Raw genomic sequence first — 20,335 nt, 5'->3', positions numbered from 1 at the left:
ACATCTCTTTTGACGTACATTTTGAAGGCAACTTTGTAGACTGAACCTATCTGTTATTCTGGCCCTGTACAGGGCACAGTGGGAGAGAGGGGAACTGACAGTGTAGGTCGGCTACATCTGAATATGGTGTCTATGTAGGTTTCTACCGCAACTGTGTGTAACTTAAATGAAAATGTATATGAAATAATACATTAACTACTGATTGTCTAAATAAAGGCTAATGTGATTTAAATTTGACATATCAGTTAGTGTAGCCTCTGGAGTTTAAATAGGGACCCATTTTGCAGATGGTAAGAATTTCATGTAGGTTAGTTTCTCTGAAACGACTACATGAATACATGCATCATGCATGTATTCAAACAAGTCAGTGTTGTGTTGTCTTTGAGGTTTCCCATTAGCTGGAGTCACTCACAGTCACATGCGTGCATGCTTGTCCTATTGGTGGTAAGTGATGCAGTGTGCGTCTTCATTACATTTCAGATAGGCTCATGAAGAGGGTCTTCTTTTAGGCTAAAGGCCTGTGGTGTCCCCACAGGATCCAGAGATTTCCTCTTCGTGTGTGTGTGTGTGTGTGTGTGTGTGTGTGTGTGTGTGTGTGTGTGTGTGTGTGTGTGTGTGTGTGTGTGTGTGTGTGTGTGTGTGTGTGTGTGTGTGTGGGGTGTCTATGTGAGAGAAACATTTCATTGACTGTGCAGTTTTCTCCTGCTGTTGCCCTCAATATCTCGAGAGCACTTTTTTCAGATAGTGATGTAAAGTCTGCCAACTGTTGGGAAAATGCAACTTTTGAGACCTTGGCTTTTAAACAACAACCTATACCCACCTATAATATCTGAAGCAAACAGAGGGGCCATATTGTTTTTTTTCCCCCTCCCCCTAAAATAGGCCAACTGCAGCAGGTATTAGGATACATTTCAGAGTACTACTAGTCAGTCCGTGCACATTGCACAAGAGTCTGTAACACAGCACATTTAAATGTTATTCTTGGCATCCACTTAACAAAGCGACTTTGTGAAAACAGCATTTTATGCTATTGAGTCAGACTATCAAATTGTTTGTATTTTTGGTTACAGAAAAAATAATTATTTGAAAGGTTTTTTATCAGTATAACAAACATACTTACATCCAGATACCAATTTTGTCAGAATAATTTGCCAAACTGTGTTAATGTTCCCATCACTTGGGTCACAACAACCAAAGAAAGTTTAGCCTAACTACAGTATTGACCATCATCACTCTGTGTTTCAATAATAACTCTCTCTCTGCGATTGCTCAACATTTGGCTTTGAGAGAAGCCAATGCTCAGTCCAAGTCTTTAACCAATGAGGACAGTAGGGAGTGACCCCTCCTCCCACAGCCTTGACCCACAGTGAGGTGACATTAACTTTGCTGGACTGGACTGGACAGCACAGCACCCACCTGGACACTTTTGCTATTTGTGGTATTTTGCCAATGTTTATCAGGCTTAAAGCTTAGACACCTTAAAGGGGACACTACTCAGTTGAGCAGTTCACACTAAGTCCAATTGTGAACGTGTGTCTCAATGTATAAAAACAAAGACCCAAGATTCTAAGCTGTTAGTTTTTAGCTATTTATTTATGTGAATAACTCATGAAAATGTCTTGCATGTGCTTCTTTATATGGCCTACATGTGTAAGAGGGCCAGCAGAGTTGGGGCATAATGATGCCGACACCATTGTGACTATTTAACTTGCAAAATCTGCTTTATTTTTTTCCTGGTTTAATGTTAAACTCTACATTCCCTTTAGTTTAAATTCCAAATCCAAACCTGTACTTGACTGTGCAGGTCAGCATGCCATTGTTGAAACCAGGAAAGAAACGCTAAGCTACAGTTGATCCGTCATTCCTGTGTTTTCTGCCGTCCAAAGCACCTCTGATGACGTGAACAAAGCCCCTGGGCGGGAGGTTACCTCCTGTAACAAAGCCCCTGGGTGGGCGGTTACCTCCTGTAACAAAGCCCCTGGGCGGGCGCTTAACTCCTGTATGTTTTGGACAACAGGTTGGAGGAGTATAACTAAACTGCTGTAGGACAAGGTGTTTGGTTTTGATGAGGATGTGGAGCTGCCAATGTCATTAGTTAGCAGCGCTTTGCTTCTGATGTTGTAAGTGCCCGCATCATTTGATTACTAATGGAGACGGTGCATAATGTCTTAGTACAATCAACCAACGATGTCGTGGTAGAGTAGCTCGCTACAACATGCACAGCAGGAGCTATCGGCTAAGTGCTATATTGTACTATCAATGGTGCTATCCGTAACATTACAAATGTTAACTGGACACTGAGCCAAGATGTGCGCACGAGATTTCACCTGAGGTGAACCTGAGGTAAGCAGGAAATGTTCACCTAGGCTCCTCCCCCGACTTCAGAAGGAAGCGAGACCGCGAGGTCGACGGTCTATGGTTTCACCGGCGACTGTCGACCTCGCTCTGTGGCATAGACTGTAGGGTGAAACACGCACACGTGTCACATGCACACACAGTGCCAGGGCTCAATGTTAATGAGCATAATTGTAAGTGATCGCTGTTGAATCAAGTTGGATTTCCTGATCAGCGGGAAAACCTGGAGTGGACTTTTGAGCTGTGTCAGCCGGTGAAACACACACACACGCACGCACGTACGCGCATACAGTGCCAGAGGGAGGGGGCTGGGGGAGAAGGGTCCGACCTGTGCAAACCTGCACCGCTTACTTCAACACCTGGGTTTGATGACGTTGATTGGTAGATTCCTTCGTCAGCACAATCCATGCTGTTCCTCATACTAGCTCCAGATAGTTAGCCACAAACAAGGTCAATGGGGTCATGCTCCTGTCTGTGCAAGTTGACTCAGGCTCACAAAATACATGTCAGTGAGCCTGAGTCTGCTTGCACAGACAGGAGTCTGACGCTAGGGATGCACCGATCCACTTTTTTCACTTCCGATCCGATTCCGATACCTGAATTTGGATATCTGCCAATACCGATATTATGCCGATACCAATATTTTTCTTGAATATACAGTATAGGCAACGATTTGGCCAATTAAAAAGCAGACAAAATTAAGAAAATATACAAGGCAAAGAAGGATGCTATTATACATTATTATTATTATATATATAATATAATAATAATATATATATATATATATATATACTATTATTACAAATTACGGCCAGCTGTGCGCTGGAATTGCAAAAAAAAAAAAATCCGATCCGATCCGTGAATTAGTGCCATATCGGCACCCGATACCGATATTGGATCGGATCGGCCCCATCCCTATCTGACGCCATTGTGTTTGTATTGGTTTGTGGCTAACTATCTGGAGCTGGTACTGTGAGGAACAGCATGGATTGAGCTGCTGACAAAGGAATCTACAGTACCAAACACCATCATTGCTAAGTAGCAAGGCTTCCAAACCTCACTATCCTTTGCTTTCTTTTAAAGTTCCGTTCCCCAGCCGATGGCTTCAGTGGCGACAGCGCGTTGGTTCCTGATCGTCACCCCGACAACCCCTTTGCCCTGAACGAGTCGAGTTTTGCTCTGGACGCCGTTTGGACCCCTCCACCCCTCTCTGGGCTCCGGCCAGATCTCTGTCTGGTGTCGTCCACAGGGCCAATCTGTAACGGGCAGCTCTCCTATTAGTCAGTGACAAGAGGAAGAGGCGACGTGAGTGTCAGACTGACGGATGTCGCCGCCCTGTTGACACTTCTTTTCTGCTACCTTCTCTCTCTCTTTCCCCCTCTCACTCTTTTGGCTCGTGTCGGGTTTTTCCTTTGCCAGCCGTGTCACACGGCTGATTGTTGTTTGGAACAGCGACTGATGGACAGCGCTCATCTGTAAAATTGACTCCCCTCGGCAGCTGCTGCAGGAAATGGCCCAAAATATGACAGAGTCGGGGGTTACGGGGTTAATCAAATGGTTTTCTTTCTTCTTTCTTTCCCCTTTTCTTCTTCTATCATTGTTCTTTGGTCACAGACGTTGTGACAAGAAAAGACAAACTGCCAACGATTACCTTCTCAACGTCGCCCAGATGCGCTGCTGCCGCGTCTGTGTGACGAGGCCGTTCTTTAGTGCCTGGCACCCGAGGTTGATGTGGCCTAGCCCCACCCTTTCTCTCACGGCGGCGGAGTTTTCAAGCGAGTTCACCTTCAAACGACAGCGTAATCCCTCCTCTAAAAATAGTCCCCAAATATGACAGATTTGGTGCTCGCATCTTGGCTCTCACTTTTTCTCGGATCAGTTAATCTCGTGTGTTTTATTAATGAATCTCCCGTAATGATCGGTGCTGGAGTGCGAGGCAGAGTGGCAGACCACAGGGACCCACAGAGCTGTCCCGTTCGCAGCCGTGGTGGCGGAAGCCATCTTGACGGAGAGGGGAACGAATAACAACGCCGCACACGAGTGCCACTCGGATCGGCCCGTTTAGCAGCTTTGGGTGACGTGGAGGGAGGGAGAAGAAGGGAGGGAGAAGGGAGAGGGGAGATGCATCATGTGGAGGGAGGCGGACGTCCTGAATCTCCAGTCAGACAGGCACCCTTGTCTGTTCTACAGTCATCACCAGTAACGCTAGAACCCCTGGCAGCAGTTGGCTGGCTTTGTGCTGGGCTTTTTTTGCCACTGCTTTTGCGCGGCCTTGGTGTGTCCCAGCAGAAACGCAGACAGTAAAGGACAGTTCCCGTCAAGGTTTAATGACCCGTGTGATTTCTCAGGCAGAAACGTGTCCTCAGAGGCAGGCCAGCCTGTCTCCCCAGGCCCTCATCTCTTCCAGAGCCCTGGGGGGGCATCACCCCCCCTCTCTCCTCCTCCTCGCCATCACCACTGCCACCGGTGACAGAAGGCAGGGGGGAGAGACTCCTCAAAATCAGACATTAAAATGTGCCAGTCCCCCTCCTCCCCCCTGGTGTGTCACCTCTGTCCCCTCCACCACCCTGGGGAGGAGAGGAGGGAGCGCAATAGAGGATGGGCTGAGCGGCGATGGAGCAGATAGTCTTTCTGCAGGCTGCTATATATATATATATATATATATTAGGGATGCTATATATATTAGGGATGTTCATTTTGAAAAATGTCCAAAATCGAAAATCGGGGAAAATTAACGATCAATTATCGATTATCGATCATATTAGCCTAATAATAATTTATTTTTTTATTTTTTATCTTTTACAAAATGAATGCCTATGGCAGAAAATACGAAAGACAACGTGTTCTCCTCAATGAACTCTTTATTTCAATGTGTCTCCTCTCCAACACTCTGCTGTCCCCGGCGCATGCCGGTGTGAATTCCCCATGTTTAAAACAGTTTTGTTGGCACAAAGGCCCGTGCCCAGCCAGAAAACTAGAGACTATATGAAGCTCCACCTCACGTTAGTCGGTTGTGCAGTGGAGTGGGGCGAGGAGGAACGAATTCCACCCAAACGTAGTCCGGAAAAATAATAATAATAATAATAACAATAATCGATAAGAATTCCACATGATCGATTCCATTCCTTAACGATCAATTATCGATTTTCGATAACTGATGAACATCCCTAATATATATAATATATATATATATATGTGTGTAATTATTATTTTTACAAATTCAGGAAGTCCAACTTTAAGAAAGACTATGGTTGGCAAGTAGAGACAAAATTTACAGTTATCTTTGCCCATATCTTGATGCTCTGTTTTGCAGTCCCACATTGCACATTTAAATTTGGGCTGTATAACATTTATTTCGGCCGAAAATTTGTTTCTTATTTATTTTTTCAACTTTTAAAGCCAACTATGAACTCCCCTCCTCCTTTTTTTCCTAACACCACATGGAATAAGCTTTATTTGCATTTACTCATCCGGGTGCCCTCAACCGCTCATGAGCATTGTGTTAATTGCTTTTTAATGGTGCTATTAAAGGGAGGTTGTCCCTCAGACCCACCCAGCACACCTGTACAGACCAGAACTTCAGGTTAGCAATGCTGGGGATTGATCTCCATGTAGGGCCATCATCATATTGATTAAATGATACTGTTTGGGTGAGTGCAATCCACCTGTTAAAGGATTGTTTTAATCCCTTGCTGCTCTCCCAGACTGACAATAAAGAGCAATTGCTAAACGAGATCAAATGGATTTATTTTCACAATAATAACTAAGCTGTAGTTTTGCAATAAAATATCGATGTTCTCTTTCAGCAGACAAGTTGACACTTTTCGGTTCAGTATTGATGAGATGAATTGAACGTGGCTGCTAGTGGCCAGATGCAGATTGTGCAGCAAGCCACTGCCTGTGACTTTGCTCGTCTGCGCTGACCTGTTGCTCGTCTCCATTTTGTTTGCTGCTGTTTGCCTCTTATTATTGTTTGTCCACATGGATGCCATCTCTACACCAGTGGTGTGTCTGTCCATTCATGCTGCGTCGATTTGATAGGTTTTCATTGCAGCCATTAGCCAAACACGAGACTGACTTAACTGATTAGTTTGGTTACAATGAAAGCCTGCTTTTCCCCTGCCCCTCAATGACACGATTGAACGGTAGGAGAACAATTTATTTAGCCTGTACACATTTGTGCATTCCCCTGCCTGGCCCTCAATTGGACAGTAGGTTAACATTTTATTTAGCATTGCATTGGGATTGGGAAGGATTTTGGGCATTGTGGATACTCAATTCTCCAGAGTAGTTATGTTGCTGTCATACTGTCGAACATTGTAAAAAAAAAAGTTAAGATATACATACTGTAAAGTAAATACACAAATAAAACATGTGCATCGTTGTCATTTTAAAATAAATATGAAGTATTCTCACTTTGAATGTGTTTTTTTAAGCAGTGCTATATATCTTCATCATCATCCTCTTGCATCTTCCTGGCTGCACACAATCGAGCTGTGCCTATCATCTGTGAGGATCATGCATATAGGAGGAAGCCAGGAGAGGAGAGGATTCACGCTTAGTGTGGAGAGCAGAAAAGAGACAGAGCCAGTGTATGGACTCTACACACACACACACACACACACGCACACACACACACACACACACCATCAGGCACTGCAGCAGCAGCAGAAGAACTCGCCGGCCCCAGTCCAGATTAGATAAGCAGGAAGTGCTGAATGTGTTCTCTCCATGCCTCCTTCGGTACACTGAGGCTGTAAAAGTCACTCCCTCAGTTTGCAGAAGTGCTGATAGAGGCATAATTGAACAACCGTGCTGATTATTGATATCACACAAACACGCCAGCTTCTAATTATTCCAGGCTACATAATATTGGAGTTGCACGAGAGAGGAGAAGGGACTCGAAACGACGCCTTATTTATGTAGGACAAATCAGGCTGTCGGTTAATGTGTACAGTGATCAAACGCACATTCTGTGGAACATGCTTCCATATCTTAAGTGGGTTTTCAAGTTTCAATTTCCTCTAGGGACCCACGTTTTTCAGAAATAATTTCTAATCTTGCAAAATGTTACCGATGTTGCCTCAAAACCTAACCCGCTATACTATTTTTACATTATTTTGTTAAGGCTCCCTTGCATTGCAGTGACGAGATAAAACTTTGGCAAAATAACACATTCCCTACTGGTTCGGATGCCTATATCTCTGCAAAATTTTGGTCACCCGTTTTAATCCGCATGGGGTTCTGATCCAATCAAATTACTGTGTAAACTGCTTTTGGTCTATTGGAGCATCGATGACAATTGTGATAATCTATAGCCAACTAACGTACTCTCAATCTCCCTTTGACTGTACCCCCGACCCCCCCCTTCCCCCATCTCTCCAGCCGCTGTGCCGGCGAGCCCCGGTGTCGCTGAGTGTCCGTGGGCAGCAGTCACACGCAGCCAGCCGGTCGGTGGACGAGGACGGTGCTGCGTGGACAGGCCAGGACAGCCTGGCTCAGGACGACCCTGAGATGTGGCAGCTCGTGCAGAAGGAGAAGGACAGGCAGTGCCGCGGCTTGGAGCTCATTGCATCCGAGGTAAAGAGCTGTCAGTCAAAGATATGAGTGATGATGTCATCAAATAGAGGAATGCATTTTTTTCCACTTTTTTCATGTTTTATGGATTGGACATACTACATGACCCTTCACTTTCTATACACAACACTAAATACAGTCTCCTAATTCTCAACTGCGCTCTCTCATTCACTTCTGTGGATTGCCCTGGCCCTTGCCCGGTATTCCATATATACACTGACACTCACATGCGTGTGGGCAAGCATGCACACTCTCACCTGCACGCTCTCTCACCTGCACGCTCTCACCTGCACACTCTCACCTGCACGCTCTCACCTGCACACTCTCACCTGCACGCTCTCACCTGCACGCTCTCACCTGCACGCTCTCACCTGCACACTCTCACCTGCACACTCTCACCTGCACGCTCTCACCTGCACACTCTCACCTGCACGCTCTCACCTGCACGCTCTCTCACCTGCACGCTCTCACCTGAACACTCTCACCTGCACGCTCTCACCTGCACACTCTCACCTGCACACTCTCACCTGCACACTCTCACCTGCACGCTCTCACCTGCACACTCTCACCTGCACGCTCTCACCTGCACGCTCTCTCACCTGCACGCTCTCACCTGCACACTCTCACCTGCACGCTCTCACCTGCACGCTCTCTCACCTGCACGCTCTCACCTGCACACTCTCACCTGCACGCTGTCACCTGCACCCTCACCTGCACACTCTCACCTGCACGCTCTCACCTGCACGCTCTCACCTGCACACTCTCACCTGCACGCTCTCACCTGCACGCTGTCACCTGCACCCTCTCACCTGCACACTCTCACCTGCACGCTCTCACCTGCACGCTGTCACCTGCACGCTCTCACCTGCACGCTCTCTCACCTGCACACTCTCACCTGCACACTCTCACCTGCACGCTCTCACCTGCACCCTCACCTGCACGCTCTCACCTGCACACTCTCACCTGCACGCTCTCACCTGCACACTCTCACCTGCACGCTGTCACCTGCACCCTCACCTGCACGCTCTCACCTGCACGCTCTCACCTGCACGCTGACACCTGCACACTCTCACCTGCACGCTCTCTCACCTGCACACTCTCACCTGCACACTCTCACCTGCACGCTCTCTCACCTGCACGCTCTCACCTGCACACTCTCACCTGCACGCTCTCACCTGCACACTCTCACCTGCACGCTCTCACCTGCACACTCTCACCTGCACCCTCTCACCTGCACGCTCTCTCACCTGCACGCTCTCACCTGCACACTCTCACCTGCACACTCTCACCTGCACACTCTCACCTGCACACTCTCACCTGCACGCTCTCTCACCTGCACGCTCTCACCTGCACACTCTCACCTGCACACTCTCACCTGCACGATCTCACCTGCACACTCTCACCTGCACACTCTCACCTGCACACTCTCACCTGCACACTCTCACCTGCACGCTCTCCCCTGCACGCTCTCACCTGCACGCTCTCACCTGCACACTCTCACCTGCACGCTCTCACCTGCACACTCTCACCTGCACGCTCTCTCACCTGCACACTCTCACCTGCACACTCTCACCTGCACGCTCTCACCTGCACGCTCTCACCTGAACACTCTCACCTGCACACTCTCACCTGCACGCTCTCACCTGCACACTCTCACCTGCACACTCTCACCTGCACGCTCTCACCTGCACGCTGTCACCTGCACGCTCTCACCTGCACGCTCTCACCTGCACACTGTCACCTGCACACTCTCACCTGCACACTGTCACCTGCACACTGTCACCTGCACACTGTCACCTGCACACTCTCACCTGCACACTCTCACCTGCACGCTCTCACCTGCACACTGTCACCTGCACACTCTCACCTGCACACTGTCACCTGCACACTGTCACCTGCACACTGTCACCTGCACACTGTCACCTGCACACTGTCACCTGCACACTGTCACCTGCACACTCTCACCTGCACGCTCTCACCTGCACACTGTCACCTGCACACTGTCACCTGCACACTGTCACCTGCACGCTCTCACCTGCACACTCTCACCTGCACGCTGTCACCTGCACGCTCTCACCTGCACGCTGTCACCTGCACGCTCTCACCTGCACACTGTCACCTGCACACTCTCACCTGCACGCTGTCACCTGCACGCTCTCACCTGCACGCTGTCACCTGCACGCTCTCACCTGCACGCTCTCCCCTGCACGCTCTCACCTGCACACTCTCACCTGCACACTTTCACCTGCACACTCTCACCTGCACGCTGTCACCTGCACGCTGTCACCTGCACGCTCTCACCTGCACGCTCTCACCTGCACGCTCTCACCTGCACGCTCTCACCTGCACCCTCTCACCTGCACACTCTCACCTGCACACTCTCACCTGCACACTCTCACCTGCACACTCTCACCTGCACGCTCTCACCTGCACGCTGTCACCTGCACCCTCTCACCTGCACGCTGTCACCTGCACGCTGTCACCTGCACGCTGTCACCTGCACGCTGTCACCTGCACGCTCTCACCTGCAGGCTCTCACCTGCACGCTCTCACCTGCACGCTCTCACCTGCACACTCTCACCTGCACGCTGTCACCTGCACCCTCTCACCTGCACGCTGTCACCTGCACGCTGTCACCTGCACGCTGTCACCTGCACCCTCTCACCTGCACGCTCTCACCTGCACACTCTCACCTGCACGATCTCACCTGCACACTTTCACCTGCACGCTCTCACCTGCACGCTCTCACCTGCACGCTCTCACCTGCATGCTCTCACCTGCACACTCTCACCTGCACGCTCTCACCTGCACGCTCTCACCTGCACGCTCTCACCTGCACGCTCTCACCTGCACGCTGTCACCTGCACGCTCTCACCTGCACGCTCTCACCTGCACCCTCTCACCTGCACGCTGTCACCTGCACCCTCACCTGCACGCTCTCACCTGCACGCTGACACCTGCACACTCTCACCTGCACGCTCTCACCTGCACCCTCTCACCTGCACGCTCTCACCTGCACCCTCTCACCTGCACCCTCTCACCTGCACGCTCTCACCTGCACGCTGTCACCTGCACGCTCTCACCTGCACGCTCTCACCTGCACCCTCTCACCTGCACGCTGTCACCTGCACCCTCTCACCTGCACGCTGACACCTGCACACTCTCACCTGCACGCTCTCACCTGAACACTCTCACCTGCACACGCACAGAGACCAGTAGAAGACAGTTTTGTCTTCTACTGGTCTCTTTTCACTTGTTTTGTGTTGAGCCTGTTTAAAGAGCTTTATTTTGGTAAAGATTATTATTTTTTCCATATTTGTGTTTTATTTGGAGAGAGAAACAAGGCTGTGGCCAAGGTCCCAGCCTGGATTTTAACCTATGATGTATAGAACACTGGATAAATGATTTAAAGTTCCTAAAAAATCCTAAAAAGCTTGCCTTCGTTCTTCTACAAGGCCTGTGGAGTGTGCTGTAGATTTAATTTCCCCTAAAATGACCAAAGCAGGCTTGGACAATGATTAGAAAAAGGATTGCCCAATAGCCTGAGCGCACTAAGGGTGTTTTCATATTACTGTAGGTACGATTGCTTTGTACTGTGCCTGTACTGTGCCAGTGTTTTGGTACAGTAGTTTTCACACCTGGTGCAAACCATATCAGAACATGAACCGTACTACTCTAGACCACCTTTTCAAGTGGACCCGGACACGGTTGGTGATCCTGATCCGTGCCCGCCTGGGTACGGTACATAGTGTTCACACTAATCAAATGAACTGGACTTTGGGGTCAAGTGTACTCTGATCCGGGCCCCGGGTCCCTGTTGTGAAAGCCTCCTAAGACATGGATTTTTGGACCACTGGATTGGTCTATCATTCTGGTGATAAGCTGGTTATCTCACCTCTCTGCTTTGCCATTGGCCCAGGGAGTGTTTTTTTCCTGACCAATTGGATGCCAGCTCACCTCAGCGTTGGTCATGGATCCGGCAACTCAGATTTGTGTGGCGTGGGCATGGTGGCAGCTACTGTACTTTGAATTACAGAGCGAAAGTAAAAGGCTGCTGTTTTGGTCATGGATGCATTAGTTGAATGAAGAATCAATCCCGTACCCAGTACCATATTTCATTTCCTTTCTAAAGGCAGACAATTGATGCAAACACACACTCAATGCCCACGACAAGAGCTGGCAGCACCTTCCCTGTATGTTGGCAGTGCAGGTAGCTGACAACGCCTCATCAGGAGATTCAGGACTGATGCATATTTTGGCACAATGGCTGAATGGAGAGACCTGCCAGCCTCATGAATATAATCCACTCTTTTTTCATGTTATAAGTGGCTACATTTACAGGTCTTTCCATGTTGCAGCTGGCTACATTTAGACATAACTTGTCATTTGATTATGAGGGCTTATCAATGAATACAATAAGTACAAAGAGGGTCGATTTATGATATGGAATTGTACAAAGTTATTAAAATATAAATTTCAAATTTAATCGCAATCAATTATTTGTTCATTTTTCAGTAATTTTGTTGTATTTATGAGCTTTTTTATAGTACTAAATTACTTTACTTTAGAATTCTGACCTGCCGTGGGAAAGTGGGAAAAAGTTGGCGTTATGTGTGTGCCAAGTGTTTTTACTTTAAAAATGTCAATTTTAAATTGACCTTTACTCTCAGTCATTATTCACCCATTGACCAACTGTGCTCAGTATTCATTATGCTAGGGCTACTCAAACCTTTTTTATAGGTCCATGTGTGAATTTTACACAAGTTCAAAGGTCCGGAACAATGCCAGTCAAACGCACCGACATAAATCAATGTCCAACTTGTCGATAACATAATTTAAACATACCTTAAGTACACACATTCAATACTACAGTGGCTTGAATCAGTGGAGAAATGTTTGCCTGTAATCAATGCCTTGAACCTGGCCACTGACCCAATTGTTCACTGGTTAAACCATTGACTGTACAGCCAAATGGGTCAAACTGCTACTACTTTGTAAAGACCCCCTAAAGTCATGTTTCAAGATGTATATACTCTACTTTGAATAATAATTTGTGTCTGATGGTTTTTCCCACCCCAAAAAAATTTAATTATCTTGTTAAAATCCTTAACATGACTTCCCCTCCTCCCTAATTTAGAAATCCAAAGCAACCAATCAGGGTTATCTAGAACCTAACTAGCCAATCACAGCATACAACACAGGCTTTCAACACATTCTCACTCCCAACTCATGACAAAGTGATGACAAGGGTTCCTGTACCAATCTGCAGTATATGACGAGTTTGGAGTGAGAATGTTTTGGGCCTTTAACTGCTGAATACTGGACAGGGATTGGCTCCAGTAGTCGTGATGTCATGAATCATGCTAGTTGAAAATTGCCTTTTCAGTGAGCTCAGAGAACCTGTCCACTTTCAGCAGACGATTGTGAAAACAGCCTTCTAGTGTCAAACTCTGCACAGTAGGGCATTCACGACTAGTGAATTTTACTAGTCGACTAGTCGTCCCTAAAGGTAGTCAACTAGTCAACTAGTCGTTTTTAATTTTTTTTAATAAAAAAAAAATATATATATATATATATATCTTTAAGAAAGAACATGAGGTATTTACATGACATACATGGACTATCATATCCCATATCCCCCACAAAGAACATCAAAACACAACAAAACAAAACAAGAAAACTGCATTAAGATACACAATAATCCAAGAACAAACAAGACTATTGGACAAACAACCAAACAAAAACAATGCATTCAGCTCCTATCCTGATAAGCCTAATGACACTGGGGTAAAAAGTTCTTAAAGTCAAAGTCTGTATGTGGTTGCCATATTTTGGGGATGTCTAAGAATCTGCCTTTGCTCTTGTAGTAAATGTTATCCAACGTATGGTAGCTTGAGAGTTCATTCCATCAGTGAACTACAGCTGGGGGATTGGATGCTTTCCAATTTAAAGCTATGCATTTCCTAGCTGCCAACAGGGCAAGATCTATGTATTTACTTTGAATGCATTGTTTTTGTTTGGTTGTTTGTCCAATAGTCTTGTTTGTTCTTGGATTATTGTGTATTTTATGCAGTTTTCTTGTTTTGTTTTGTTGTGTTTTGATGTTCTTTGTGGGGGATATGGGATATGATAGTCCATGTATGTCATGTAAATACCTCATGTTCTTTCTTAAAGATAAAAATAAATAAAAAAAATTGCTAAAACGACTAGTCGACTACTAAGCACAGTGTCGACTAGTGGTTTTACTAGTCGACTAGTCTGTGAATGCCCTACTGCACAGACATCATTCTGCACAGTGAAGCTCAAACATCCAACCTGAAGGAACAAGTAGAAAAACGTATTTTTGATTTTAGGGGGCCTTTAATAATTTTCATTGTGTTAAATCTAGATTCACATCGAGCCAAACATGGTGAGCACATGAATGGCCGGAAAGGTGGGGAACATTTGCTGCAGTAACACAATCTGCAACCTGCCTCGCTTTGACAAAAGTGGCAGCAATGAATGAAGCGGAGCGCTAAATAATGTGTTGTTTGTTGCGAAATGACGGATGACGTGCGGATTTTATCCACTACTAACTGCTTTCAACTCTTTGGCGATTGCACTGGATCACAGAAAAAAAAATCCGCGATCCACTGCACAGCTAGCACTGAACACAGAATCTGCACCCCTCCATAGGAAAACGGTGGCATTTTGAGCCAACGGGCACAAACACATACAGTCAAAGGGAGATTGAGAGTGCGTTAGTTGGCTATAGATATCCTCACAATTATCATCAATGCTCCAATAGACCAAAAACAGCAAGACAGTAATTTGAAAACACTGGATCAGAACCCCATGCGGATTAAAATGGGTGACCAAAATTTTGCAGAGATATATGCATCCGAACGTGAAAGTAAAAATACAGGATGCAATGTGTCACACGTGCACGTTCAGTCACACAACGCATCGTACACTAATGTGACACAAGGTCCGGTCTGGATCTGGACCTCGGTCCGTTTTTTTTGTTTGTTTTTAATAAATTCTCCTCGAGTTTGAGAAGCCCTGCATTAAGCCATTCAAACCCTAACTTATTTTATAGTGAAAAAACAGTCATTGGGTACACTGGGTACAGTACTTGCTGTGAGCAAGAATAGCTCAGTTGTTGCAGATGCGTTCGGACAGCTCTCTGTTTTTATTCCAAGTGCTGTATGGTGTGAAATGGGAAATGTCCCTATTGAAAAGAGCAGGCGAGGTGTTTCTCTTCTCTAGCATTGTTCTTCTTTCCCCTCTCCTCCTGCTTCTTCCTGGCTTTGCCACAGTAGCTGCTCAGTGGAGGATATCAGCTCCCTCTCAACACAAAGCCTGACCGCTCTACTGTGAGATAAGCTGATATCTTCATACTGCCTCTCGGCCCCCCCTGCCTGCCTCCCTCTGCAAGGCACATCACACTAGTGCACAGCCCCCCTGCCTCCTCTGCAAGGCAGATCACACTAGTGCACAGCCCCCCTGCCTGCCTCCCTCTGCAAGACACATCACACTAGTGCACAGCCCCCCTGCCTCCTCTGCAAGGCACATCACACTAGTGCACAGCCCCCCTGCCTGCCTCCCTCTGCAAGGCACATCACACTACTGCACAGCCCCCCTGCCTCCCTCTGCAAGGCACATCACACTAGTGCACAGCCCCCCTGCCTCCTCTGCAAGGCAGATCACACTAGTGCACAGCCCCCCTGCCTCCCTCTGCAAGGCACATCACACTACTGCACAGCCCCCCTGCCTCCTCTGCAAGGCACATCACACTAGTGCACAGCCCCCCTGCCTCCTCTGCAAGGCACATCACACTACTGCACAGCCCCCCTGCCTCCCTCTGCAAGGCACATCACACTACTGCACAGCCCCCCTGCCTCCTCTGCAAGGCACATCCCACTAGTGCACAGCCCCCCTGCCTCCCTCTGCAAGGCACATCCCACTACTGCACAGCCCCCCTGCCTCCCTCTGCAAGGCACATCCCACTAGTGCACAGCCCCCCGGCCTCCTCTGCAAGGCACATCACACTAGTGCACAGCCCCCCTGCCTGCCTCCCTCTGCAAGGCACATCACACTACTGCACAGCCCCCTGCCTCCCTCTGCAAGGCACATCACACTAGTGCACAGCCCCCCCCCCCTGCCTCCCTCTGCAAGGCACATCACACTACTGCACAGCCCCCCTGCCTCCCTCTGCAAGGCACATCACACTACTGCACAGCCCCCCTGCCTCCCTCTGCAAGGCACATCACACTACTGCACAGCCCCCTGCCTCCCTCTGCAAGGCACATCACACTAGTGCACAGCCCCCCCCCCTGCCTCCCTCTGCAAGGCACATCACACTACTGCACAGCCCCCTGCCTCCCTCTGCAAGGCACATCACACTACTGCACAGCCCCCCTGCCTCCCTCTGCAAGGCACATCACACTACTGCACAGCCCCCCTGCCTGCCTCTGCAAGGCACATCACACTACTGCACAGGCATCCCTGGAAGCAAAATACATATATTTTCTCACACGTGTCCACCCACACTCACTTTATTTTACACACAAGACACACACACACACACACACACACACTCCACACACACACACACACACTCCAAGACGCTCAGGAAGCAATTGCATTTCCATTTCTAATACATGCACAGTCGTCAACGTGACAGACGGACACAGTGGAAACCTGTTATCTCCCTTGATCTCCTCTTGGCTCCCAGGTGAAGTGTTAGCATTAGCATAGCCCCCAACTAGGCAGAGAGTGGAGGGAGGACATGTTTGTGTGCGTGTGCTTGTGGCGTTGCAGCCTGGCACTGGCCAGGGTGATAATATCATAAATGTTGTTAAGAGGGCTATGTCAAGGGAGGTATCATCCCACCTTCACTTGTGTTTACAGTCAGTGTCACGTCCATTTGTATATTGAACTGTTGGGTTGACAGATGGTATAAAATAGTAAAATGGGCCATACATGGATACTATGTATGATTTAATATGTCTATGGCTTTTGAAATTCAAGGCCATGGATTAGATGTAAATCATAACCATTTTTGTCTTAACACACACCTTTGCAGAAATTCATCCCACATTTTAACTCTCGCATTAAAAAAAAGGTCAAAATGTGAAGAAATTGTTATTATTCGAGTATCTTGTGTCCTCTAGCAGCATTGTGGAGTGCAGAGTGTCCACGGAAGTCCAGGGATTCAATACTGTAATGATTGCCTTTAGCTGGAGGGGGATTTCTCACTATCACTTAACAGACTTTAATTTGCAGTCCTTGTCCCTTCTGTCCACACCCCCCATTGATCTGTGTCTGTGTGTGTGTGTGTGTGTGTGTGTCTGTGTCTGTGTGTGTGTGTGTGTGTGTGTGTGTGTTTGTGCGCGTTTGTGCACGCGCGTGTGTGTGTGTGTGTGTGTGTGTGTGCTCTCCATAGAATTTCTGCAGTCGCGCAGCTCTGGAAGCCCTGGGCTCATGTCTAAACAACAAATACTCTGAAGGCTACCCAGGGAAGAGGTGAGTGTGTTTACACAGGCACACCCCCCTGCTTATTAACACTGTGGATATTCTCTGCTTTACCATATCTCTCATTGACATGCACATACATACATGCATGCGCGCGCACACACACACACACACACACACACACACACACACACACACACGCACATGAGTTTAAGCCTACACATAGATTTTTATAATGCGTTCCCAGGCCTGCCCTACGGTATATAATATTATACAGTAACAACACAGCAGCTAATCTATAGCCCCCAAAGAAGATACTTTAGGTGAGGTAGTGAAAGCATTTAGTGCCTAGGCTGATGATAGTCCTTTATCTTCCATTTTCTATGTTTTATTGTGTATTATTTTCCCCTTGGATGATTCACATTTCTCAGCAATAATCAAGAGAGCTGACTTGTTTTTTAAAATGTTACTCATTTGTTGCCTTTGATTCCGGGAATTTAAAGGAAGGCTTTGCTGATTTTCAACCCGCTTTGTACCATTATAATCTCTGTAATATAAAGCAGATGGACAGCGCTTACCTTGTGTATATGTTTTCTGCGTCGAGTAATCTACGTTTGATTGCCTGCAGAAACTCCGCCCCCGCTAGCTGGTATGGGTCGTTAAAGGAACACTCCGCCCATTTTCAACCAGCTTTGTATCATTAGAACATCAGTAGTATATCAGAAAACTGTAAACGGTTTTGAAGTCTGTCATTTAATTTGACAGTTATTGAGTGTTAAATTGTGGACCAGTGACATCACTGGTCCACACTAACTCAAATTAGTAACTCATTAACTCAAATCAACTCTCAATAACTGTCAAACTATTCATCATTCATCTAGTTTGACAGTTATTGAGAGTTGATTTGAGTTAATGAGTTATTAATTTGAGTTAGTGTGGGGGTCCACACTTTAACACTCAATAACTGTCAAATTAAATGACAGACTTCAAAACAGTTTACAGTTTTCTGATATACTACTGATGTTCTAATGATACAAAGCTGGTTGAAAATGGGCAGAGTGTTCCTTTAAGGCTCTCGATGCGATTCTCCATGGTGCGCACATACAGAGAAAATAAAAAGAAACCATAACAGCCGGCTTCGAAGCCGCCCTCGAGCAACATCTGTTCACTTCCTGTACAGTATGATGTGTTTTGCATCATTCTGGAGCTCTTGGTGCAGGGAAACATGAAGACAAGGTAAAGGCTGTCCATCTACATAATTACTACTGACATTGTAATGATAGAAAGCGGGTTGAAAATGGGCAAAGCCTGAGCCTCCCTTTAAGCTTACAGTAAATCTCTTTTTTGTTGTCCCTAACTGACTCCCCTACGGGTTTACACTTGAATATAATGACAATAAAGGATGATCAGATTGAATGAATGGTTTTTAGCACATCTGTTGCTCCTTCATCTGTAATTTCACCGGAAAGGTCTGATAAGCATTTTAACCTGAAATGCCCCAAACCTGCTGTGATAAATCTTAGCTCTCGATTGGTTGGATTGACTGCCTGGATTTGATCAAAATTTGGGGGGAATGATCGCATCTCACACATTGTCACATGTTCAAAATGACACTGATCAGAAGCGTAACGTGCTAGCGTAGTAGCCATAGCGACCGCCGAAAAAATGCAAACTTGGGATCATTCTCCGAGTCTCCTGTCTAACGAAAGAGTGTCTATCCCACACCCGTTGACAGTGGACACATGGGAAGATAATATGTGTAAACTACAGGCAGGATTATAGCGTATTTTGAGGAATCAATGGCGGTGGACGGCAACGATACGATACGATACGAAATACTTTATTAATCCCCCAGGGGGGAAACTGAGCGATGAACAATCTCAAAAGCTCCGAAGCGTACCAATATCTCCACAGCAACAAAGTAGGTCGGGTATGTTGTAACGCTATGTATTTCATCAAATTACCCACAGTCAGGCTATCTCCCGTTGTGAATCAATATTACGGCTATTATTCCAGTGTTGTCATTAAGAGGCCGATTTCGCAGCAACAATATTTAATTGGTCGGCACGTCGTTCTCGGTAAGGACGCTTTCGTTATTGAAACAGACAACACGCATGCATGCTCCTACTGTAGCCTATCTATCTGCATTTGCAGACACTCATGAACCCATATCTTCTGGACATTGCCTTGATGAAAAAACAACGTAGCGTTAGCTAAAAGTAATAAGTGCGACAGTGTCAGTGCAGACAGCGCACAACTTGAATCTCCAGCAATAGGCTACGCACCTTAATCTCTCCCACTCCACACCTGGCACCTGCGGCAGCTCTCCTGCACTCGTTCTCGGCACCCATGTGGCTTTATTTGTGGTAAGCATTTTGATTAATCTCCTCATCATACGAGCGTCGGGCAACAAGCGCGAGCCATTGATTGATTGATTGATTCGCCCGACGTAGGTAAAAAGGCTTTTTAACTCCGCTAAATTGACAGCCTACGTCGGGTCTCTTTTGCTTTTGACGGCGGCAGGCACGCTTCTGTTTCTTTCCTGCCGTCTTGCTGGCCTCGGCTGAAGTAGGCTACTTGTTGCATGATCTCGATTTAAAAAAAGGACTGGCCTAGCAAGGGATGTCTGTTTTGACATTTCGGTTTCCTCCTGTGTGTTTCCTCACAGCGGGTCCAGCGCTGGCCGGCGGGACTGATGCTGCTTGTGCGGCTTTTAAACGGCGCTCTACAGTAAAGAAAGCGTCTGCTATATTTTTCTTTTTCACAAACACTCAACATACAGGGGGGCGGAAAACATATGATGTAATAAGTCTCTATTTAAGTCGTAGCTTATTGGCAACATCAGGCTGCTGTGGACGCTATGTGGACTTAAACCGGAAGCCGGGGACATATAAGGCTGCTATGGCGCCGCCCTAGGCCAGCGCGCGGGGAAACTTGTCTATATGTT

At 47.1% G+C, this 20,335-nt stretch overlaps 1 protein-coding gene across 2 annotated transcripts in view; it reads left to right on the top strand.

Annotated features, from left to right (window-relative positions):
• The window catches only part of shmt2 (serine hydroxymethyltransferase 2 (mitochondrial)), a 41,736-nt gene that overhangs the window by 2,171 nt on the left and 19,230 nt on the right, over positions 1 to 20,335 (top strand). For both annotated transcript variants that reach the window (XM_083660537.1, XM_083660536.1), the window contains exons 2-3: positions 7,741 to 7,935; positions 17,360 to 17,439. In XM_083660537.1, the coding sequence (XP_083516663.1) occupies positions 7,741 to 7,935; positions 17,360 to 17,439 (275 nt within the window). The remainder of the gene's footprint in view (positions 1 to 7,740; positions 7,936 to 17,359; positions 17,440 to 20,335) is intronic.

Source organism: Poromitra crassiceps (assembly GCF_964638095.1).
Source record: "Poromitra crassiceps genome assembly, chromosome: 25".
In the NCBI taxonomy this organism is placed as follows: Eukaryota; Metazoa; Chordata; class Actinopteri; order Beryciformes; family Melamphaidae; genus Poromitra; species Poromitra crassiceps.
This window is presented reverse-complemented; position numbering and strand designations above follow the sequence as displayed.